Source organism: Perca fluviatilis, chromosome 9 (assembly GCF_010015445.1).
Source record: "Perca fluviatilis chromosome 9, GENO_Pfluv_1.0, whole genome shotgun sequence".
Classification (NCBI taxonomy): domain Eukaryota; kingdom Metazoa; phylum Chordata; class Actinopteri; order Perciformes; family Percidae; genus Perca; species Perca fluviatilis.
The window spans coordinates 5,347,428-5,372,113 of record NC_053120.1 but is presented as its reverse complement, the minus strand read 5'-3'; the positions used below and the strand labels follow the sequence as shown (position 1 = coordinate 5,372,113).

At 42.9% G+C, this 24,686-nt stretch overlaps 1 protein-coding gene across 6 annotated transcripts in view; it reads right to left on the bottom strand.

Annotated features, from left to right (window-relative positions):
- Positions 1–24,686, bottom strand: part of mast2 (microtubule associated serine/threonine kinase 2) — a 275,716-nt gene that overhangs the window by 114,772 nt on the left and 136,258 nt on the right. For all 6 annotated transcript variants that reach the window (XM_039812498.1, XM_039812499.1, XM_039812500.1 and 3 more), the window contains one exon: positions 3,262–3,293. In XM_039812498.1, coding sequence (XP_039668432.1) covers positions 3,262–3,293 — 32 coding nt within the window. The remainder of the gene's footprint in view (positions 1–3,261; positions 3,294–24,686) is intronic.

The window sequence follows — 24,686 nt, the reverse complement described above, 5'->3', positions numbered from 1 at the left end:
AAATAGAATCCAGCTGTGTGTAATCAAGTCTCCGTATAAATGCACCTGCTCTGTGATAGTCTCAGAGGTCCGTTTAAAGCGCAGAGAGCATCATGAAGAACAAGGAACACACCAGGCAGGTCCGAGATACTGTTGTGGAGAAGTTTAAAGCCGGATTTGGATACAAAAAGATTTCCCAAGCTTTAAACATCCCAAGGAGCACTGTGCAAGCGATAATATTGAAATGGAAGGAGTATCAGACCACTACAAATCTACGAAGACCCGGCCGTCCCTCTAAACTTTCAGCTCATACAATGAGAAGACTGATCAGAGATGCAGCCAAGAGGCCCATGATCACTCTGGATGAACTGCAGAGATCTACAGCTGAGGTGGGAGACTCTGTCCATAGGACAACAATCAGTCGTATACTGCACAAATCTGGCCTTTATGGAAGAGTGGCAAGAAGAAAGCCATTTCTTAAAGATATCCATAAAAAGTGTCGTTTAAAGTTTGCCAAAAGCCACCTGGGAGACACACCAAACATGTGGAAGAAGGTGCTGTGGTCAGATGAAACCAAAATCGAACTTTTTGGCAACAATGCAAAACGTTATGTTGGGCGTAAAAGCAACACAGCTCATCACCCTGAACACACCATCCCCACTGTCAAACATGGTGGTGGCAGCATCATGGTTTGGGTCTGTTTTTCTTCAGCAGGGACAGGGAAGATGGTTAAAATTGATGGGAAGATGGATGGAGCCAAATACAGGACCATTCTGGAAGAAAACCTGATGGAGTCTGCAAAAGACCTGAGACTGGGACGGATTTGTCTTCCAACAAGACAATGATCCAAAACATAAAGCAAAATCTACAATGGAATGGTTCACAAATAAACATATCCAGGTGTTAGAATGGCCAAGTCAAAGTCCAGACCTGAATCCAATCGAGAATCTGTGGAAAGAACTGAAAACTGCTGTTCACAAACGCTCTCCATCCAACCTCACTGAGCTCGAAGCTGTTTTGCAAGGAGGAATGGGCAAAAATGTCAGTCTCTCGATGTGCAAAACTGATAGAGACATACCCCAAGCGACTTACAGCTGTAATCGCAGCAAAAGGTGGCGCTACAAAGTATTAACTTAAGGGGGCTGAATAATTTTGCACGCCCAATATTTCAGTTTTTTATTTGTTTAAAAGGTTTGAAATATCCAATAAATTTCGTTCCACTTCATGATTGTGTCCCACTTGTTGTTGATTCTTCACAAAAAATTACAGTTTTATATCTTTATGTTTGAGGCCTGAAATGTGGCAAAAGGTCGAAAAGTTCAAGGGGGCCGAATACTTTCGCAAGGCACTGTATGTTTTGAAGAAAATTTGGATGGTGTAACAAGGCGGGCCTGCTTGGTTCTTTCTGGGAATGATTGTAAAGATTTACAAAGAATATGTTTAGGGCGTTTCCTCTCTAACTGGGACGTTTTGGGACCGATTGGTGGGATTGCTGTGGAAGAAGTACACGCAGAGATACACTGGTAACAGCCAATACATTTCTTTTTTTTAAGATTATTTTTTGGGCATTTTCAGCCTTTATTTTTGACTTGATTTTTTTGCTGAAGACATGAAAGGGGAGAGAGAAGGGGGATGACATGCAGCAAAGGGCCGCAGGTCGGAGTCGAACCCACCTCCAACTGAGCTATCTGGGCGCCCTCAAGCCAATGAGGTTAAACCATGTATGCAGCTAATATAAATAGCTCACGTTGCCGTATTGTGTCAACAGTCAACTTCATGTAATATTGGATGAGGCGTTTTCTTTTGCGGGGTGCAAATGTTCCACCAAAACAAGTTCCTTCCCGAGACTGTTTAGCAGAGCCACCGTCGCTGCGTCTGGAGCTCAGCAAGCTCAACTCACACACACAAAAGGACTGCAATTGGTTTAAAGAAATCCAAAACAACTCAGAGCGTTTATTTCTTCTGCTATCCCAGAATGCATCTGTAGTGTAGCCAGACCGTACCCCACAGCGCTGTGGTGAACTGACCGGCACCATATCTGACCCCTGTTGTTGTGCTGTTTTTAAAGTTGCTCAGGGAAACAGGGGAACTCCACACTGACTGAGTTATGATGATCACACTATAATGACCAACTTTTATCTCCCAACACTTCTTTTAGAAGCATGACTGGAAGTCGGACTTTTGTTTCCAGACATTAAGAACTTTTTTGGTGCAGGACAATAAATCAGCTGCCTGGTACACACGCAGACACACACACACACACACACACACACACACACACACACACACACACACACACACACACACACACACACACACACACACACACACAGATATAAATAACCTGCATTTATACACAGTGGGATGCTCAGCTGTTCTGGCACTGGCACACAGACACAAACAGACACAAACAGACACACACAGACACACACAGACACACACCTGGACTCAGTGGCTTTTCAACTTTGTCCTTTAACCCTTTACTGGTAGCTCTCTCTGTATAACTTGATAAGATTAACAGCTGAGGCAAAAATAAACACAAACAAACATGGAACATGGCTTCCCAGTGATATTTCAAGGACCAGTGAGTGAATATTAAGGTGAACAACAGTAGACAAACACACACACAGGTTTGTGGCACTATCTTTGTGGGGACCCGTCATTGACATAATGCATTCCCTAGCCCCTTACCCTAACCTTAACCATCACAACTAAATGCCTAACCTTAACCCTTACCCTAACCTTAACCATCACAACTAAATGCCTAACCTTAACCCTTACCCTAACCATAACCTAATTCTATCCCTAATCCTAAAACCAAGTCTTAACCCTCAAACAGCCCTTTAAACTGGTGGAGTCCAGCATTTTGGACACACAAAGCTGTCGGGACCCCACAAGTATACTGGACTCCCGGTTTTTGGACCCCACGAATATAGTTAAACAACAACACACACACACACACACACACACACACACAATTTAACTCTTGCTAATCCCTCCACATTGAACAGAAAATCAAAGTTTCCACAGAAACACTGACAAAGACTGAATGTTTTAAGGTGGAACAGGAGCTTCTTTTCCACGGTTATTTAAAAGACCAGCCTTTATACCACCTTAAGGCGTATGTATCTTTGTTTGGTTCATTGCATTGCAGCCTCTAAGCTTGTCCAACCTTTTCCTGATGACTCCTCTGGGGAAAAAAACTAACAAAAAAGAAACAACGGCGAAAGGACAGGCTCTGTTTTGGACAGAAGAGAGACAGAGGGGATGATGGGTACTTACAAACTGCCTCTTCTGGGAAGGCTCAGCTCCTTCTGGAAGAAAGAGAGAGAAAGAGAGGTTTTAATTATTACAGTTGGGAACTCTGCGGTCCAATTGGTGGCAAATATGAAGAGCAGCCAGACAGACAGACAGACAGTCAGCGCAGCTCTTGTGTGTGGTGTTGCTGTGTTTGACCAACAGGTGTCACTGTGACATCACATCACTTTCACAAGGCAGCTTCAACACGTTCTCCCACCAGGAACGGGTTGTCCTCCTGTCGACCATGCAACTTTTTGTTTTTCTGGGTCAAAATTTACAATTAAAACTCTTACACTTACTCTTGAAAACTTTCCTTCAAATTTTTTGTCACTTTTGTCTAAGTTTTAGTCACTTTTTTCCAACATTTGTCACTTTTTCAATGTTCTTTTATCAATTGTGTTAAATTGTTATCAATGCCAATGCCAATATATCAAATATAAAACACCCAAATTCAATGGAAGTAGTGAACTGATCATTTATTTTACTTGTGAAGAGTAACGGTAGTATGGAACCATCCACGTCATAAACCTCAAATTTCAGGTATATAGAAACTTTTTTGAAAATAGGTCAAATTTAAGCGGAGGACAGCAGGAAGGGTTAAAGTCATTCTGGGAATTGCGCTTCAAAGTAGGGCTGCTCGATTGTGGAAACATATCATATTTCAATCATAATCACAACCAGTTTGGTGAAGAAATCATTCCTACCACAGGCAATACAACTTTGTAACCCTTCGTCACTGAGCGTTGGATAAGACTCATATACATCACAACACTGCACTAAGTGCAACTTGCACAAACATAGGGTTTACTTGCATCTTTATAAATACTTTTTAAGCAACTTCTACATACGTTTGTACATTCTTTCCTTTGCATTTTTTTTAATCTTTATTTAAATAAAGTTGTTCTTGAATTCTATTCTATTTGTTATTTTTTTGTATATTCTGTGGCTGTGTGTCTGATATTTTGCTGCTGTAGCACTGACAGTTCCCAATTTGGGATCAATGAAGACTATCTAATCTAATATTGAAATGACTATTATTTAACACAATTACTCATTGACTTATACAGTCCATTCATTACATCACAGATCTCAGCTCGTACTGGGAAGCCAGCTGAGTAGGAATCTCCACATCTGGAGGTCAAATACTAAACTGCAAGAAGCCAGGAAACCTCAGAGTCAGGAACACAAGTGTAAAGACCTTGTTTTCACTTTGAAAATAGATTTCATAAGACGGTGCTTCCATACATGTATGAAAATGTGAGTTTCATGTGTGCACGTGCACTGCACAAGTGACCACAGGGGGGCGGAGGAGTGCCGTCCTATTCATCATGGGCTCATGCTGCTGGATTTTGTTAACAGACAATGCTTCCTTCTGAAGGTCTTCTTCTCTCAAAGATGTTTTAAAATCTAGGACTTTTGGTCTGAAAAGGTGCAACGAAGAACTCATATGTTCACAACTGACGATGTGTCGTATTGGAGGCACCAGGCGGTCGTCCGCCAATCCAACCCCACCCGGGACGACGTCTCCAACAACAGCGCTTGGGCTGAATATCAAGGGATTCTAACATCTAGTCCTAGTAAGCATACTGTGAACCAGGGCTGCAACTAAAGATTATTGTCGACTGGTCTTTGGATTATTTTCTCGATGAATGGATTAGTTGTTTGGTCTATAAAAGGGTCCGAAAATGGTGAAAATTGTGGATCAGTGTTTCCCCAAAAAGCCCAAGATGATGTCCTCAAATGTCTTGTTTTGTCCCCAACTCAAAGATATTCAGTTTACTGTCCCAGAGGAGAGAAGACATTAGAAAATATTCACATTTAACACGCTGGAATCAGGGAATGTTTACTCAAACCGATTAATCAATCATATCAAAATGCCTGGCGGCTCCTTGAAACAGTTTGAGAAAACAGACCACCGACTTCACAGACTTCCTGGAGAGAACCATCTGGCTAAAGCACCAATCAGTGTGTGTGTGTGTGTGTGTGTGTGTGTGTGTGTGTGTGTGTGTGTGTGTGTGTGTGTGTGTGTGTGTGTGTGTGTGTGTGTGTGTGTGTGTGTGTGTGTGTGTGTGTGTGGGTTCAAGGTACATGGATGCTGAAACGGTGTGCTGCCAGGTTCCCAAAGTAGGTCAACAGCTGGTTTTCCTTTTGAAAAACATCGTTAACACCTCAATCAGCATCCGTCAGTGTGAACAGCGCAGCAATACTTCATTCAGACTGACTGACACACACACACACACACACACACACACACACACACACACACGCGCTGCAATTTTTAAAGTCATGCTTGGAAAGATTTTTTTAAAAGATCATTATCGATTCATCGTTGGTCAATTCTTTGTTTAGTTTAGTTTATGTTAAAAAGGTGAAAAAAGGGGAGGGTAAACTGTTAAGTTGATAGGCTGAAAACAGAAGTGATTGAAACTGACTATTTGAAAAATGACAACAATAAAGAAAATGTCAAAATAGATGTTGATTAAATGGTCTGTGGATTGACTAATCAGCTGATCGCTGCAGCTCGGAAACTGACTGAGTTGAAGCCTGCAGAAATGCTGCACGTGCAATTTCCCTGGATGTAAAAAGTAAAAGTAAAAGTTTGTGAATGCAGCAGCTTCCCAGCAGCACACCAAGAACAACTAACCGTTTAAGTCACGCCTCGTTCATTTAGAATCACTCTCGAGTCTTACATTTTATATTTTTTGTTTTTGTAAGCATTCTGCTCTCTGATTAATTTGAGGACCTTCTCGTTCGTACTGAGCACGTGCAGAGCACTCAGCAGAGAGAGAAGCACCGTTTGGCTCAGTTTCCAACTGTTTTTTTATTTTATTTATTTTTTATCTCTGACATACTCTGTGTTCCTGCGTGGGACGCCTGTGTCATCAGAGTCTCCCTCCATCTCCTCACATCTCTCTGTGCAAATCAGCTAATGGACATAATGGAGTTTGGTTGGAGCGCACTGAGTGGGTGAGTGGCTGCATGGCAGAGGCCTGCAGAGTGTGTGTGTGTGTGTGTCTGTGTCTGTCGGTGTGTGTTTGTGTCTGTCGGTGTGTGTGTGTGTGTGTGTGTGTGTCTGTGGTGTGTGTGTGTGTGTGTATGTATTGGTGTGTGTGCTATGATAGTGTCAATCAAAGCTATAGCTAGTTTTAATTTGGCCTCCCCAGAACATAGCCAATTAGCGTGTGTGTGTGTGTGTGTGTGTGTGTGTGTGTGTGTGTGTGTGTGTGTGTGTGTGTGTGTTCCCCTGTCAGTCAGACTGGACCCAGTGATTCTATTAGCCTGTGAACAGATGTTGTCCAGACCCAGAGGGCCAGGAAATGGCTTTAGCATCACAGAAAGAGCAGGAAACCTTTTTACAGTCCCCTCCTGCAGGCTGTGTTCACACTGCGGCAGGTCTTAGGAGAGTCTGAGAGAGAGTTTACCACCGTCTACCTCTTCATCCACTCTTAAAAAAATAAAAATGCCATCATGTCTGATTACACTCAAAAACAACAGCACAACTTTTATGGGCCGAAACCTTTTAGCAGAGCCAAACACGAGCAGGACAGACACATGGAAACACATTATCATTATTGATGTAATGTCATGGCTTTTAAGACTATAGTTCAAATATTTTCCAGTGATTTTTCCCTAAAATCAATGAATAATGGGGAAAGGGAGGGAGAGAAAAAAAAGGAGCGTTGGTCCGTTTAAGTACTTTATGCACGTATCATCCACCCACCCACACAGAGCTCTGTAATGTGAAATGATGCTCGCCTGAAACCCTCGTCTGACAGTCGATTGCATTGTACTCTGTGTTTCTGTGTGTGTGTGTGTGTGTGTGTGTGTGTGTGTGTGTGTGTGTGTGTGTGTGTTGTGTTGAAGTGGCTGCTATCTGAGGCCTGAGGGAGGATGTTCACCCCAAAGCCACCCTGCAAAAATAGCCCAAGAGGGAAAATAAGCTAATAAAAACACACGCATATACTGTGTACACACACACACACACACACACACACACACACACACACACACACACACACACACACACACACACACACACACACACACACACACACACACACACACACACACACAGCCTTCTTGTATTAAACAAATCAAACGGCCACAAAAGCGAGCTGTGATGAAATTATCCTCAGTAGCGGCGAGGATAAGAGGAGCAGAACACAAAGCCTGAAGCAATCCACCCAATGCAATACAGGCATCGAGTAATGCAGCTTTATGGCCGAGAAAGAGAAAAAAAAAAAAAAAGAGAGAAGGGGTTGGGAGGGTAATGTGATTAGAGGGATGGAGTGAGAGAGGAGAGGGTGAGTGGAGGTAAAGAGATGTAGGCTAAAAGGCAGGCTAAACATGTAAAGGAGGGATTTTCAGAGCCGGGGGCTGCTGATGCAGAGTGTAAGACAAAGACAAATACTTGGATTCATGACTCTCTCTCTAACACACACACACACACACACACACACACACACACACACACACACACACACACACACACACACACACACACACACACACACACACACACACACACACACACACACACACACACACACACACACACACACACGATTTGTCATGTAAAAAAGAAACCTGGTTTCCATAACCAGTATATCGGATTAGATCATGCCAATCTCCCAGCTAGATTTCCTGGAGAGTTTCTTATTTAAACGCGTCACCAGGTTTCTAATCTGCTTTTTAAGAGAGAGCATGTGCAGGACAAAGTCCCCAGACAGGGAAAGTGTTGCTGTGACAAAAAAAAAACCCGATAATAATAAGATAAATGTAGTGATGCATTCTTGTGTTTAAAATAATTCCATCCAATTAAATCTGAAGCAACACAAAATCAGGCTCAATGAGTCTGGTACCAGCACTCGACATCTGACTTGATTTTTAAGAAGACGCGTGCTGAAAGGAAAGCCGTGCGCCGTCGCTCCATCATCCCTCCACGTTTACAGCTGAACGTGATTAGTAAAGCATCCAAAATAAGAAGATTATATGCAGATTATCTTTGAGTTAAGAATGTTTTGGACATTTTATAGTTTTATTAGAAAGTCAACAGTAAAGAGATGACATGAAATGAAGGGATGGATGGAGAGAGAGAGAGAGAGAGAGAGAGAGAGAGAGAGAGATGGGGGCATGACATGCTACAAAGGTCCCTGGTCTGTACCCCAAGCCCCTCGGCTACCATGGCGCCCCTTACACGCAACGGTTACAGTAACCAGGTTACCACACGTAAACCCACAGAGTGAGCGGCCGCCACTGCGGCTCCAGGCAGCGGCGGCTGTCATGCATTAACTCTGTATCCACGGTAACTCCACACTGCTGTGCCAAGTGCTGTGATTGACAGCCTGACACGCGAAGCCACCCATCAGACACACACACACACACACACACACACACACACACACACACACACACACACACACACACACACACACACACACACACACACACACACACACACAGTCCAAACGGATGGATAGACGCGCGTGCGCGGTTGTCAGCAGGTGTCGGGAGGAGACACAGAGCCGATAGGAGAGGTGACAAATCGGCCAGGTGACAAATCGGCCAGGTGGCACCGCGCCGACCAAATCTGTCCCCGAATGACTCCAAAATCTAAACTTGCTGAATAGCATCGTTTGTTTTAAGGACTAACATTACCTACACACTTACTTGGAGTACTTTCCAACTCAGTGAACCCATTATTCTGCTTCCTACTTATGGACAAAACAAAGCCAATCGATACGCTAAACTGGGTGTTGGCTCCAACACGTCAGTATATTCTATCTGTGTGTTCTTTGCTTCTGTGTTTTCTTCTGAAGTCTCTGACAGAAACTTTATTCTCTGGCTTGCTTACAGGCAGGTAAAACTCAACATGGCATCATGACTTTGCATAAACATAAACGCCCACTTTCTTAACGGTCCTATGACATGCTGCTCTTTGGATGTTTTATATAGACCTTAGTGGTCCCCTAATACTGTATCTGAAGTCTCTTTTATATAGACCTTAGTGGTCCCCTAATACTGTATCTGAAGTCTCTTTTATATAGGCCTTAGTGGTCCCCTAATACTGTATCTGAAGTCTCTTTTATATAGACCTTAGTGGTCCCCTAATACTGTATCTGAAGTCTCTTTTATATAGGCCTTAGTGGTCCCCTAATACTGTATCTGAAGTCTCTTTTATATAGACCTTAGTGGTCCCCTAATACTGTATCTGAAGTCTCTTTATATAGACCTTAGTGGTCCCCTAATACTGTATCTGAAGTCTCTTTTATATAGACCTTAGTGGTCCCCTAATACTGTATCTGAAGTCTTTTTATATAGACCTTAGTGGTCCCCTAATACTGTATCTGAAGTCTCTTTTATATAGACCTAGGTCCCTAATACTGTATCGAAGTCTTTTATATAGACTTAGTGGTCCCTAATACTGTATCTGAAGTCTCTTTATATAGACCTTAGTGGTCCCCTAATACTGTATCTGAAGTCTCTTTTATATAGACCTTAGTGGTCCCCTAATACTGTATCTGAAGTCTCTTTTATATAGACCTTAGTGGTCCCCTAATACTGTATCTGAAGTCTCTTTTATATAGACCTTAGTGGTCCCCTAATACTGTATCTGAAGTCTCTTTTATATAGACCTTAGTGGTCCCCTAATACTGTATCTGAAGTCTCTTTTATATAGACCTTAGTGGTCCTCTAATACTGTATCTGAAGTGACAAACGTGACACGTGGGACACGATCCCCAAACTCCGGGGTGAAAGTCCTGTGTTTGACCCATCCTCCACCCCGACTAACCTTTCATACTACTCGCTATGGCATGAATTCACACGCAATCACAAGGTAATGGAAGTCAATGGAGGCCAAACGGCGTTGATAAACATGCTAAAAAGCGAGTATGCGTCTTTATAACACGCCAAAAATGGCATACAAACTGGCGTGCCATACAAACGCCACTTCATGAGATCAGTCTGTAAAAATACAGTAAATGTCTCCTTGGCCTGCAGTGAGTGAGTGAGAAGAAAAAAACCACATATGTTCAAAATATCAAACTAGAAATAGGATTGTGGCAGTTAGTTTAAAGATATTTTTTTCTGTTTTAATTACAAATGAAACTCAAGTTTGTGGGGGATAATCGCACACTCGCACGTCATAATCACAGACAAACTCGCCGCGTTTACCATCAAACGTGTCTAGCAGCGTTTATATAAAGAAACAGGCCTTCAGGACTCGATGGCGTCATGAGAATAGAAGTTCTTCAGAGTGTGAAAAAAACTGTGTGTGCGCATGTGTGTAAATGTCTGTTTAACCTATCTATACATTCAGTACATGTGTTTCTGTGTGTGTGTGTGTGTGGGGGGGATGTATTTAGCTGATCCACCCCGGGGCCCGATCATAATAACATGTTTTAGTCGAGCTAAAAACATGCAATTAACAGTAGGATGCAGGGGAGCTGAGCTCCACCGGAGACAATTAGAGCTACTGCAGCAGCAGCAGCAGCAGCCGGCAGCCATAATTCATTATCAACACTGTGAATATTTATGAGGAAACACTGACAACAAAGAGACTCCGCGATGACACAAGATGCAGGGCAGAAACGCTGACATTAAGTGTGTAAATTGTCCGAAGAGAACAAATTGATCCGTAGTTACAGGAAAACTCTGGTGTGTGTGTGTGAGTTGATTTGTTTTTTTCATAACGCAGTTACAACAGAGACGTTTTAGACCAAAATCATTTCAGTGAAATTGCTGTAATTAGTTTGATTCGCTTGTGGAGGCGGCTGTGCTGACAGAGCTGACCTTTGAGGGAATAGAGAGGGAGCTTTCACATGAGCAGTGCTGCACCGTACATATATATATTTTTTTTATTCAACCAGCTCTGTCAGAATATAAACTAATCCTCAAAAGACAGCTGTGAGACAGGACTTAATGCTAAAAACACTATGGGCCCTGTCTTGCACCTGTCAATTTCACGTCCAGCACCCGCGTTGTTTAAACAGCAAATGCACCTGCTCCCATCTGTGCGCCCATGGGCGTGCTGGTCTTACAGGGAGGTGTGTTCAGGTGCATTCTGGGCGTGCTGGTCTTACAGGGAGGTGTGTTCAGGTGCATTCTGGGCGTGCTGGTCTTACAGGGAGGTGTGTTCAGGTGCATTCTGGGCATGCTGGTCTTACAGGGAGGTGTGTTCAGGTGCATTCTGGGCGTGCTGGTCTCACAGGGAGGTGTGTTCAGGTGCATTCTGGGCGTGCTGGTCTTACAGGGAGGTGTGTTCAGGTGCATTCTGGGCGTGCTGGTCTTACAGGGAGTTGTGTTCAGGTGCATTCTGGGCGTGCTAGTCTTACAGGGAGGTGTGGTCAGGTGCATTCTGGGAGTATTACTATCTTGAGGCAGCGGGAAGTGATCGCCCCATTGACCAACAAAAACCTGGTCTGAAGTCAATAACTCAGCATTTCATTGTTATTTTAACAGAGCATTAGTAAAATGCTCCTAGGCTCGTGCACAGCGCGCGCACACTATGCTCGTTACACACACAGGGACGCACGCTATGCTTGTTACACACACACATGTAATTGTAATCTTTATTTGTAAAGATTACAAATAAAAATATTACATCATAACAGCAATGCTCCAAGGTCCAAACGCGCCTGGCTTTTAAAGGGAATGGGAGATGATCTCTGATTGGTTTATTGCATGTTACGCCCAAAACACACCTCTCATACAACAACTGCATTGTAACCACAAGATAGGAAATAAGCAGTTAGCCGAGCAGCCACTGTAGCTTACCATCGTGTCCTGTAAGCAGTCACTACCTCATCAAACACATATGTGCAATTTTTCAATCAAAGGGTAGCACGCGTAATTACAATTCTGCCTAAGGATACGTTCATCAACAGAAACATCAATCAATGATCATTCCAAAAATAAGTCATGAAATAAAAATACCAACCATTGCGTCATCTTTTTCCAAGCTTGAAATTACTTAACTGATTATGTATCAAGTAATTGAAAATAAAGTAATGAATAGACAACAAAGATAATTATCAGTTGCAGACATACTATACAAAGAGACTCAAAAGTAATGGACAGGGATGTAAACGCTGCAATATGTGGCATTCTGCTGCAGTGGTAAGAGACTTGAGACTGACTTTGTGCCTGAATAGTTTAAAGGATCTGCATTAATTATAGTATTAAACCCAGTGAGTGAGTACAGGATGGAGCAACAGCTTAATATATCCTCGTTAATCTGGATCAGTGTAAAACAACTGGTGGTAATGTGGGGAAACCAAACATATGAGGTGAAGAGAACGGCGTTGTTTGCATTTGTCAGGACTGCAAATGATCACTTGAAACGGTTGTTTGAATCAGCTTCTTTAAAAAAGACATCTGACTGACGAAATATCTTAAATTAAAGTAAGAACAGGGTCGACCAGAAACCCTGGCCTGCCTCGTCGGCAGTGACATGATGGACAACAGCCATAATGTTAGAATAAAAAAAAAAAAAAGCCGTGCTGGAGTGAAATACAGCCTTTAACAGGCACATAAAGCCGCTCTAAGTGAATGAGCTAATTGTCTGGAGGCGCTCTGAGGACACGAGCAGCGTCCTAATGAAAGCTCTGCTGCTGCTCAACGGCCGCTGGGAGAGACTCTGCAGCACAGACAGAGGCCCACTGGGACCAGTAAGGCTCTAATAGAGGTGTGTGTGTGTGTGTGTGTGTGTGTGTGTGTGTGTGTGTGTGTGTGTGTGTGTAGGGTTAGGGGCGCAAGGGTGAGTGTGTTTGTGTCCCAGGATAACACACTTTACTATCAAAGAGCATTATAATTCACCTGGGCACAACACTGACACATTAACACAACTAATCTCCATTACTGGGTAAGACAAGTGAGTGTGTGTGTGTGTGTGTGTGTGTGTGTGTGTGTGTGTGTGTGTGTGTGTGTGTGTGTGTGTGTGTGTGTGTGTGTGTGTGTGTCTCAGGGGATGACTTCCATTTGGGTTGGCTTTTAATCTTCCAAATGAGCAGACATAACTCTTCCTACACTAATGCCACTAACAGCCAATTATTGTGTGTGTTCACGCAGTAAGCATGTGTGTGTGTGTGTGTGTGTGTGTGTGTGTGTGTGTGTGTGTGTGTGTGTGTGTGTGTGTGTGTGTGTAGGAGAGAGAGTGAGCGAGAGCCTCCATCAGCAGAGTTTAACTTTTACAACACTGTAAGATGCTGTTTTCACTAAAACATGTGACGGTCATCATTTTTAGTAATTATCTAAGTGAGGACATTCGTAGGGCTGCCCCGTCTGAGTCCATTAGTCGACCAAAGAGTTGTTTTTGTCTTAGTCGACTAAGATTTCTTTAGTCGATTAGTCATTCTTTTTTGTGCTTTTTGTGCAGTGGGGGCAGATCCGAACACCCCCCCATGAAATGGAACTAACATTTCGCTGCAACACAAACTAATATACTAATATATTTATTCACCTCTATTCACACACACAATGAGGCATATTTTCAGTTGTGACTGAACTGTATTTTTTGAGTTACTATATAGGCCAACTGTGATCTTGACATAGAGGCTAAGCATTCTGTACAAAATCGAGCTGACAATAAGAATGTATTACCCAAACTGTTCTAGCAAAACACTTTTGGTCAAATGTACCTGCTAGGGGACTCTGGTCTCTTACTTTGATCAGATTTGCGGTGTGGTAATTGGATTTAATAAGACATTCATATAGGAAAATGCAACATAAGGCACAAAAATGAAATAATGAAAGTACATTTTGACACAGGGACCCTCTTAAAGGCCGGGCCTTGTGATCACACTATGAAGCAGGACTCACTGTGAGACCCTCTAGGGGCCCTTGAGCTTTGGCCTACTTGACCGAGTTAATAATCCAGCCTTAATGGGCTCACACAGGTTTCCAATGCAATGGCCGACTGTATCAGACATTATGGGCACTTCTGAACACTCCCAGTACTGCCCGATCACACTTCAGTGTCCCATCGCCGGTGAGTAAAATGTTTGAAACACTAGAGATTAGAGCTGGGTGATACGGAGAAAATCAAATATCACGATATCTTTGGCCAAATACCTCGATATCGATACCGCAAAGATATTGTAGTGTTGACTATTGGTGCTTTCACAAACTATTTACACAATGAGATTTTTTGATAAATAATCACCAGTAATGTGGATATAATGACTAAGTGGGTAAAGGCAAATAATAGAACAGTTCAGAAAATGACATCACTTTACTGTATCGTAGCCTTTAAAACCAGGAAAAGACACCACTTATGTCATATTACGATATCCAAAATCTAAGACGATATCTAGTCTCATATCACGATATCGATATAATATCGATATATTGCCCAGCCCTACTAAAGATGCACAAAAATTAAATATTCTCTAAAATCTTACCGGACAGAAAAGATGTTAGGAACTAGATAATGTGAGCAGGTGTAAACACACCAAATCGAATGAAGATTTCATTAAAAAATGTCAATGAGACAAGTTGATGAGATGAGTGTGTGTACCTGCAGGCGCTGTGTGTCCTGCAGGGTCTGCAAAGCACTGCACCTCTGGCCTGCGTTACCGCTGACTCAGGCTCTAAAGGCCTGATGGGAATATCCTTCCTGAGCGACAGAGGCGGGACATTAAAGCTCCCTCTTCTCCACACCGCCCGCCAACAAACGCGGTCCGAGATGAGATGCACTTCAGCCGAGCGTTTTGAAAGAACAAACGCAGTCGTGCGCAAACGGGCGGCAGCCTGCCTCACAAAAAAAATGTAAAAAGTGCTTTTGAAAAGGAGGTGAAGCTGCTTCACTGTGATGTGTGACCCAGATTTCGGTGGTGCGCTCAGACTGCAGGAGCAGACCTCTCTCTCTGCTTTTATGAATTCATTATGACAGCAGGCTGTGTGTTTCAAATGCAGAAACAGTGCCATCCATATGTGTGCAAAGAAATGAAGTCATTTCCCATTCCTTTGTGTGTATGTGTGTGTGTGTGTGTGTGTGTGTGTGTGTGTGTGTGTGTGTGTGTATGTTTGTGTGTCTCTCTGTATTACCATCCCTCCGGTCTGCCCTCACTTGCTCCTGCAGTTTCAGTTCATTATCAGGAAACCAGATGAGTTTGCCTGTCATCCCTTCTCCAAAAACGACTTCAATTTGCACCTTTCTGCTGCAAACCTCCTGTCTGTCTGTCTGTCTGTCTGTCTACTTTCCACCTCCCCCAGCACTGGATCTACAGTAACAAAGACATCACAAGCTGTAACACTCCTAGTGTTGAGAGAATGAGAGAATCCAAACAAATATCAGCCCAAGTGTGAAAAAAAAAACCTCTTACTATGAGATGCAACTAATGATATTTCTTCTCTGGTTCTGAAGATCATGTTGTTGTTTTTTTACTGTGTAAAAAGGGTTGTCTATCGTCTTTTGTTTTTTTTCCCCCTTTCTTCTTCCGATGCAGGTGCTAACACGATACTTTTAAAACACTGCCTGAACCGATAAAAAAAAGAAGAAAAGGGCCCAAAACGGAAGGCTTGTTCACTGCTAAGTGATTTATTTAAAATGTAATAACAATAACTTAATTCACAAGTAAGTAAAAAAGAAGACCCACTGGATGCAAGAACGGTCCTTTACAACAGCAGCTTGAGTTTCTCCAGCTTCACCTGAGCGCATCGTGAGCTTACGAGGTACAACTGAACGCACCGTTAAGCAAAAGGTGGCTACTTTGGTAATCTAAAATATAAGACATGTTTTCAGTGATTTCACACTTTTTTGTTAAGTAAATAATTCCATATGTGTTCATTCATAGTTTTGATGCCTTCAGTGAGAATCTACAATGTAATTAGTCATGAAAATAAAAAGGAAACGCATTGAATGAGAAGGTGTGTCCAAACTTTTGGCCTGTACTGTATATATACAGTATATATAGTATATACATACATACATATATATACTGTATATAATAAAATGAAAATAACAGAACATTTAGATCTCAGCACAATCTTCCAAATTATTGGAAGTGATTCAAATAAGAAATCCCCATGTTCAAAAAGGAGTAGGAAGAAGTTACAAAAATAAAAACTTTTCTGGTCCCATCCCCTTTTTCTATTTCTTTCTTTAGTTAAATACAAAACAATTTCATACTTCACTTATTTATACATGTTTACATACACACACACGTACCGTATATCTACCTACCTACACTCACATAAACACATAGACACAGATGCATACATACATGCATACACAAACATTTACAATTTGTTTTTCTTTTCCATCTATCTTTTTCGTTTCCGTCTATCTATATCAATATTATACCGAATAATAACTACACTCGCAGTAGAATGTTTTTAAGGAGAAAGTAGGCCTATCAAGTGGAATAAATTATGGAAATTATCGTCGCCGATAACAGCTTCAGAATTTCGATGTCGATACATTTTCCGTTAATCGTCCAGCCCTAATACCCCCGGTGTAGTTTCTCCGACGAACGCAATCAGAGTGAGCCGATGAAAACTTTGTCTAATTGGATTAATGATGGTGGAAGAAAGGCGGAGTGAGGGAAAGAAGGAGGGAGGTTAATAATTAGAGGAGAGACGAGAGTGGAAGAGAGGAGTTTGATGGACGGTAAGAGAGGGGAGGGGAGTCCCTGGAGAGACAGCGTCGAGGAAAAAAGAGTGACATGTGAGGCGTCTAAAAGGGAGTGCTCTTTCACTGCCTCACCAATACCCATCTTCATTGTTAAAGCTGATCTGCTTACAGCGGCTGAGAGTTCACTGACGGTGGGTCGCTTTGAAAATGACAGACGAGGAGGGAGATATGGGAAGCAAACAACGCTCCACACTCGGGGGGGGGGCGGGTCGGCCACCGAGGACTTCAACAATTATCATCATCGGTTACACACAAGGCTTTGGTTTTGGCGCTCATCTAAAAATCGGGGCAGTTCTTCCCACCTGGGAGCAAAAATCCAATTAACGTGTTCTCTGGTTGCTCCAGAGCAAATTGTAATCTGGCTTCCATGATGGACATGTGATCCCCCTACTGTGTCATCAGTGAAGCTAAGCCAAAATGATTTCATTTCAATGGAATGGCAGCGATCAGTGGAATCCATCACAGGGATGTTTAATTAGACGCTGTTGACTAATAGTAAACTGTCCTGAGTAGAGGGGGTCACAATAGACCTTTCTCACGGCAGACATGTTGACATGTATAGTAGGAAAAGCCCAGGTGTATTCAAAACCATTACTGATGGCTGCATTCCACTTAGGAGAGGTCCTGGTATTAAACCATTACTGATGGCTGCATTCCACTTAGGAGAGACCCTGGTATTAAACCATTAATGATGGCTGCATTCCACTTAGGAGAGGTCCTGGTATTAAACCATTACTGATGGCTGCATTCCACTTAGGAGAGACCCTGGTATTAAACCATTACTGATGGCTGCATTCCACTTAGGAGGAGGTCCGGGTATTAAACCATTACTGATGGCTGCATTCCACTTAGGAGAGACCCTGGGTATTAAACCATTAATGATGGCTGCATTCCACTTAGGAGAGACCCCGGTATTAAACCATTAGTGATGGCTGCATTCCACTTAGGAGAGGTCCTGGTATTAAACCATTAATGATGGCTGCATTCCACTTAGGAGAGGTCCTGGTATTGTGCATGCTGACTCCCTGAAATATCTTACTGGGACACTTGATGGAACTGAGCCATCGTTAAGGTTATCAATGTCAGCTGTGCTTTTCTACTATGACAAGTCAAAATGCCTGCTGTGAAAAAGGTCAATTCTCCAAATCCGATTTGACTTTTGATTTGAAGGTTTCTCGTGAGGGCACCATTTAGTCCCAGGTGCAGATTGTTCACTCACAGGAAGGCAAAATGTTGTCACGCAAATGCAAATGTTAAATTTCAAGCCAATAGGAATACTTGGAATTGATGGTGGAGGTTAATATTCATGAAAAAGTATAAGTTTGTGAACGGGAAACACAGATTTTGATAATGAACAACTAAACACGTTACACACTGGGACTTTAAGTTACACATTAAAAGCCGGCATTGGATACATTGTTAATGTAAGAAATAGTGATTAGTGAAGCTTTAACTGATTTGTGGTTCCAGCTGTGATCAAACAACAAATCCAATCACACACCGGTTTGTGAAGCAACGTCTGGCTACAACCGATTTTGCACTGAGACACCGAAATACAAAAGCAAAGTGTGAAAGGTCGGTCTGGAGCCTTGTGCTGCAAATCATGAATCATGAATCAAAAGAGCAAACAGGTTTTCTTGTCGCCCTCTATGTGAAATTAATAAATATATAAGTACCATGAAAGAAGACTCCGCGGTGCTGTGTTTGTTGTTGTTGTGTATAAAAGGGTAAGAAAAGAAATTGCCCGAAGGAAAATAGGACTGAGGGGTGTGTGTGTGTGTGTGTGTGTGTGTGTGTGTGTGTGTGTGTGTGTGTGTGTGTGTGTGTGTGTGTGTGTGTGTGTGTGTGTGTGTGTGTGGACGGGGTGACGTCTAGACATTCAATTTCACACTCTTTGAAGTTTGCTGCCCGCTGGCCAAACTCAGCGGTGTGGATGAAAACATGAGGGATGGGAAAAAGGAGGAGGAGGAGGACGTTGCACGTTTTCCTTTCCCTCCTTCTCTACTTTTATTTATGAGCAAAGGAGTTCATTCCCCCTGTGATATCACTAAAGTTGGCATCGTAGCGGGGGAGTCTGCATCAGGCTTTGGGTATTTCCATGTTCAGAGAGATCTTCATCTCGGCTGACATGTCTATGAGGATAAGTGGGGCTCATTTCTTCTTTTATCATTATTCATTTTTCTTTTCTTTAAGTTGCGTTTTCGCTGCTTCTTTGAAATCACACGTCATGAAAAAAACAAAACACACTCATGCATTTATTAACATTATGAATTTATCAATATGTTATGATTATTTAAGCTCATCCTGACTTTAAGACACTGTGAGATTTGAACATGGATACTGTTGAAGTGCTCTTCTTTGCACAATGAAATAGTAACTTTAACTTTATCATACAGTAGGAAAATAGTATTTATGAAATATATTGGTTATCACAATTACCTTGCTATTATGTCCCATTGGGAGACCTAGGGCCCTGTTTTGCACCCGGCGCAACGCAGAGGAAAGCCTGACTCAAGTGTCTTTGCTAGTTTAAGACCGACCCAGTTGTCAGTTTCCCGTCCAGCACCCTCGTCGTTTAAATAGCAAATGCACCTGCGCCCATCTGTGTGCCCATGGGCGTGCTGGTCTTACAGGGAGGTGTGTTCAGGTGCATTCTGGGCGTGCTGGTCTTACAGGGAGGTGTGTTCAGGTGCATTCTGGGCGTGCTGGTCTTACAGGGAGGTGTGTTCAGGTGCATTCTGGGCGTGCTGGTCTTACTGGGAGGTGTGTTCAGGTGCATTCTGGGCGTGCTGGTCTTACAGGGTGGTGTGTTCAGGTGCATTCTGGGCGTGCTGGTCTTACAGGGAGGTGTGTTCAGGTGCATTCTGGGCGTGCTGGTCTTACAGGGAGGTGTGTTCAGGTGCATTCTGGGCGTATTGCTATCTTGAGGCAGCGGGAAGTGATCGCGCCATTGACCAACAAAAACCTGGTCTAAAGTCAATAACGCAGCATTTCATTGTTATTTTAACAGAGCATTAGTAAAATGCTCCTAGGCTCGTGCACAGCCTATGCTTGTTACACACTATGCTTGTTACACACACAGGGACACACAGCAGCACACACACATGCAGAAAATTACAAATAAAAATATTACGGTGCAAATCCTCCATCATAACAGCAATTCTCCAAGGTCCAAACACACCTGGCTTTTAAAGGGAATGGGAGATGATCTCTGATTGGTTGATTGCATGTTACGCCCAAAACACACCTCTGATTAATGAAGACACTAAGTACAACCCTTTAGAACCAGGCGCCCGGCACACAGACCCTTTATTACTGCCGTCAAACTACCAAAAGTGGATTTGGACACGCCCTGAACACACTGCACCAGGCGCTTCACTTCGTGCGCTTAGATCTTTAAAATAGGACCCCTACAGTAGAAGTAATCCGACTGAATTAGACTTTTCCAACAGTAATTATTTGGTTTAGAGGGCACGCTGAACTGTAGAGCTGCAAACATGAATCCATCAGTAGATTAGAGTTCGACCTCTAAATTAATCACCAGCTATTTTATTTAATCGACTCATCGGTTTGAGTCATTATGAAAAAAAAAAAAAAAGGTAAAACTTCTCTGATGCCAGCTTGTTAAATATTGTTCTAGGGTCTTCTCTCCTCTGGGACAGGAAACTGAATATTTTTGAGTTGGGGACAAAACAAGACATTTGAGGTCATCTTGGGCTTTTTGGGAAACACTGATCCACATATTTCACCATTTTCTGGCATTTTAGAGACTATTATACTATTATACTATTAAAGACTAATCGAGAAAATAATCAACTGTCAAATAACCGACGGCTTTTTTTGGTAACTCTGCAAACCCTTGGTGTTCTCTCAATGAGCTTCATGAGGTAGTCACCTGAAATGGTTTTACCTTCACAGGTGTGCTTTGTCAGGGTTAATTAGTGGAAGTTTTTCCCTTATTAATAAAAAAGCAAAGGGTGGCTACTTTGAAGAATCTAAAATATAAGACATGTTTTCAGTTATTTCACACTTTTTTGTTAAGTACATAATTCCATATGTGTTCATTCATAGTTTTGATGCCTTCAGTGAGAATCTACAATGTAAATAGTCATGAAAATAAAAAGGAAACGCATTGAATGAGAAGGTGTGTCCAAACTTTTGGCCTGTACTGTACATGCATGCGTCCAAGTTATTTTGGGGCAATTTGGTTGTAAGAAACCAATATTTCTGATATAAAAATTTGACCCGAGGACAACACAAGGGTTAAATGATCCTGATAAGTTCCATGCATTCAGGTTTACTGATTTTAAATGTGGGAAAACACTGGTATCGGTACTCTGTTTTTGCAGACACTGTAAGTTGAGTTATCCGAACTGCTAAAGTTGGATCCCCACCTATCTGTGACTATAATGAAAACTATCCAATACATGTGTGCACATGTAGGCGTGCTGAAGTCTATGTCCCGGTCCCCTGTCTCTCAGTCTGACACAGTATACTTCTACATGATACTACCGTGTTTGTACCGACGTGTGAAGGCCTGTGTGTCCCTCTCGGACCAGCTGGCTAAGAGCTTCTATGGTTACAGGTCACTCTCTCGCTCTCTGTTCACAGGGTGAGCTCATATTATTCTCTCAGCGGTCGCCGTGGCTACCGGATGAGCTCATAGCTCGTTTTCTAATTGGCTAATCCAGTCTGCTGGCGGGAGACACACAGAGAGAGACAGAGACAGTGATAGACAGAGAGAGAGAAAGAAAGACGCAGGAACAGTCTGTGACCTAAACAAAAGAAAGAAAGAGTAACAGAGGAGATGCCTGAGCACAAGCGCTGATAGATGTGGGGCAGAAAAAAACAAACAACAGAACTCCTGTTCCCACTCTCCTTCTCATTCCCTCAGTCCATCCATCCCTTTCTTTTTCTAGAACAAACAACAAGAGGCCCAGCCAACAGCCGAAGTCCAGCTAAGCTCTCTGAGCTGTGTTTAACCTGCTCTTGGGGCTCAATGTGGTTATACAGTATCTAACACCGCATCTAAACAAGCCCTGACCCCCCCGCCGAGGGGACTCTATCGGACCACGCGCAGCTCAGAGACCGCTACGTAACGCCTCTGAGACTGACAGCAAGTTCTGAACTTTCAATTCAGACTTAAGGAGGTCAGTTTTCTCCAACAATTAAACCAGGGTTGACATAGATGCTGAGTTCCAAATCGCAAACTTTTTTACTTTTAGTGCGTACTGCAGCTGATCTTACTGTTGCATGCTGTTTGCGTACTATAAGTAATCGTACAAAGACAGTACCAGTCAAATGTTTGCACACGGTTTCTTATTACGGGAATAGGAAAGCGTGTCCAAACGTTTGAGTGGGACTGTAGCTACAAAAAGTAACGCACTGTAATTCGTATATATTCCACGTACTGTATGTATATATATATATATATATATATATATATAGCTGTGTGCACCACATTGACAGCTGACTTATAAGAGCGCAAAGGTCCTAAAACACAGGGCTTTCAGGCACGGGAGCGGAGTTCATGTCCCGGAAGAAGTTCAGGGGAAAACCCAAGACTTTCACCCAGGAAACGGGTGCTTGTGTCCCGGAAGTACTATTTAAAAGGTGCAGTAGGTAGATAAAAAATCCACAGCTCCCTGTTCAGATGCACCAATCAGGGCCGGGGGGGTCCTAACTGCGTGTCAATCACTGCTCATGCACACGCATTCATTCTCCCTTGTTGGGGGGGGGCCTTAGGAGACAGTTTGGGGCTTTAGCGGAAAGGGGAGGAAGGACTGCGAAGTTGCCAATGTTCACATTTTTTGGCTAAAGTCCTGGATCTTCGCAATCCTACCTACGGCACACCTTTAAGGGGATTTTAATGGGGTTTTACCCCAAACCACAATCTTTTTTTCTAATCCTAACTAGTCATTCTGTTGCCTAAACTTAACTGCCGTCGCAGCAAAACAGTCAGGATAAATCAAGAGATCAGTCCGTTTGAATTACGGGAAACCCTGGATAATGAGAAAGAAAGCCTTCCCTTTGAGTCGGATGCTGGGTTCTGCATTGTTCGTTGAACAGTTCAGGCAGGGAGAAGGAGTCACACTGACTTCAGGTGTCAGAGGAGGTGACGCCAACTGAGACTGATGAGTGTTGAGACACATTTCTCGTTGTGTCTCTTTCAGTCACTTTATCTCTTCCTACAAGTGACTCAGTGTCCTCTAAGTGTCAGCGGAGGAGATGTTAAAGTCACAGCTAATGCAGGAGGAGTGCTGGTATTTGTCAGTTTTTGTTTGTCAGTTGTTGCACACGTCTTTGTTGTTGTAGAAAGCGGAGGTGCTCATCAGGTAACAAGGCCGTGAGTTTGAGTCTAGACCCAGATCTGCTGCGGTGTGGCCTTTTGTTCTGTCTGTCTACATCGGTGACAATAAACCGGTAGAGATGCTCTAAAAATGACAGCTATCTAGCTGACAGCCGAGCAGAAAATGGGTTTCACAATGCCACATACTTCCACCCATTCTCATTCCCAAACACCCATGCACACACATCCTGGCATTCAGCGTTATTTTCTGACAATAACACACTGTGTGGGGCCCATGGCTCTTGTATGAGTTCTGAATCCTCCCGCACTTGACAAGAAGGAAACGTCAGATTATGTTAGTAATGAGAAACTTCCCTATCAGACATTTAAATCAGGAAATGTTTCCACTGACAAGCTCCCGGTGTCACTCCAGCGGCACGATCTTCCATCCTGATTGGCCAAAAGCACTGGCTGCTCTCACAACCTCCCGGGACCAACCAAGGGTACATCTGCTAAGCTGACGCAATACGCCACGGGTAATTGAACAGAGAGGCTACATAAACAACTGTGGGAAAAGTTTGTGAGAGGTACTTTTAAGGAAGGTTGAAATGATAGCATCATTGTGCTGCCAGAGCTGAGTTATGGGACCTGGCTGAAATAGGTCTGTCAAACCAAGGGTTGGAAAGTTGGCATCACTTGTTCCAATGCATTCTCAAGAACGGGTTCACGGGACATCGTATGAAAATGTATGCACACCGATTTGTATAATATCCTGCGAAACTAGGCGACCACGGGCTGGTCACGTGACACAGGCAACAGATCTCTGTGAGCTGTCGGCGGCTGTTGGTAGAAGGGCTGCACGATATGAGGAAAATATCTAATTAGAATTATTTTGACTGATATTGCGATTGGGATATGATTCACGATATTGGAGGGTATGATCATTTTTGTATCATTATTCTCATTTTCATTGAAAAATATAAAAAAAAAAAAAGATAGAAATGTGATTTTTTTGCGAGGATCTATGCCAAACAAATATTTTTTCTTTAGTCTGTACGACTTGTAGGCCGGGACATCTCTGCAGCACCACAATACTTTATTTTAGAATGGTTAGACACAGATTTTGCATTTAACAAATACTGCGCCCCCCTGCGATTTGGATATTGCACTAGTTCATATTGTGATTTCGATAACATTTCGATTAATTGTGCAGCCCTAGTTGGTAGTTGAGTTTAGCCAACAATGGGTTACTGGGAGCCGGCTACAGAGCACCGTGAGCTTTCGCTCGTATCAGCGGAAGTTGGTAGTTTAGTTTAGCCGACAAAAAGGGGACTTTTAGGCAGCTACAGGGAAGATGTCCTTTCAGAGGTCGTGGCAGTTGAGTTTAGCTGACAAAAAGCGAGCGTTGTGTGAAGACGACGAGTTTAGGCATCAAACCAACGGGGAAAAAAAGATTGTGGTTTGGACTGAAACGCTCCCGGG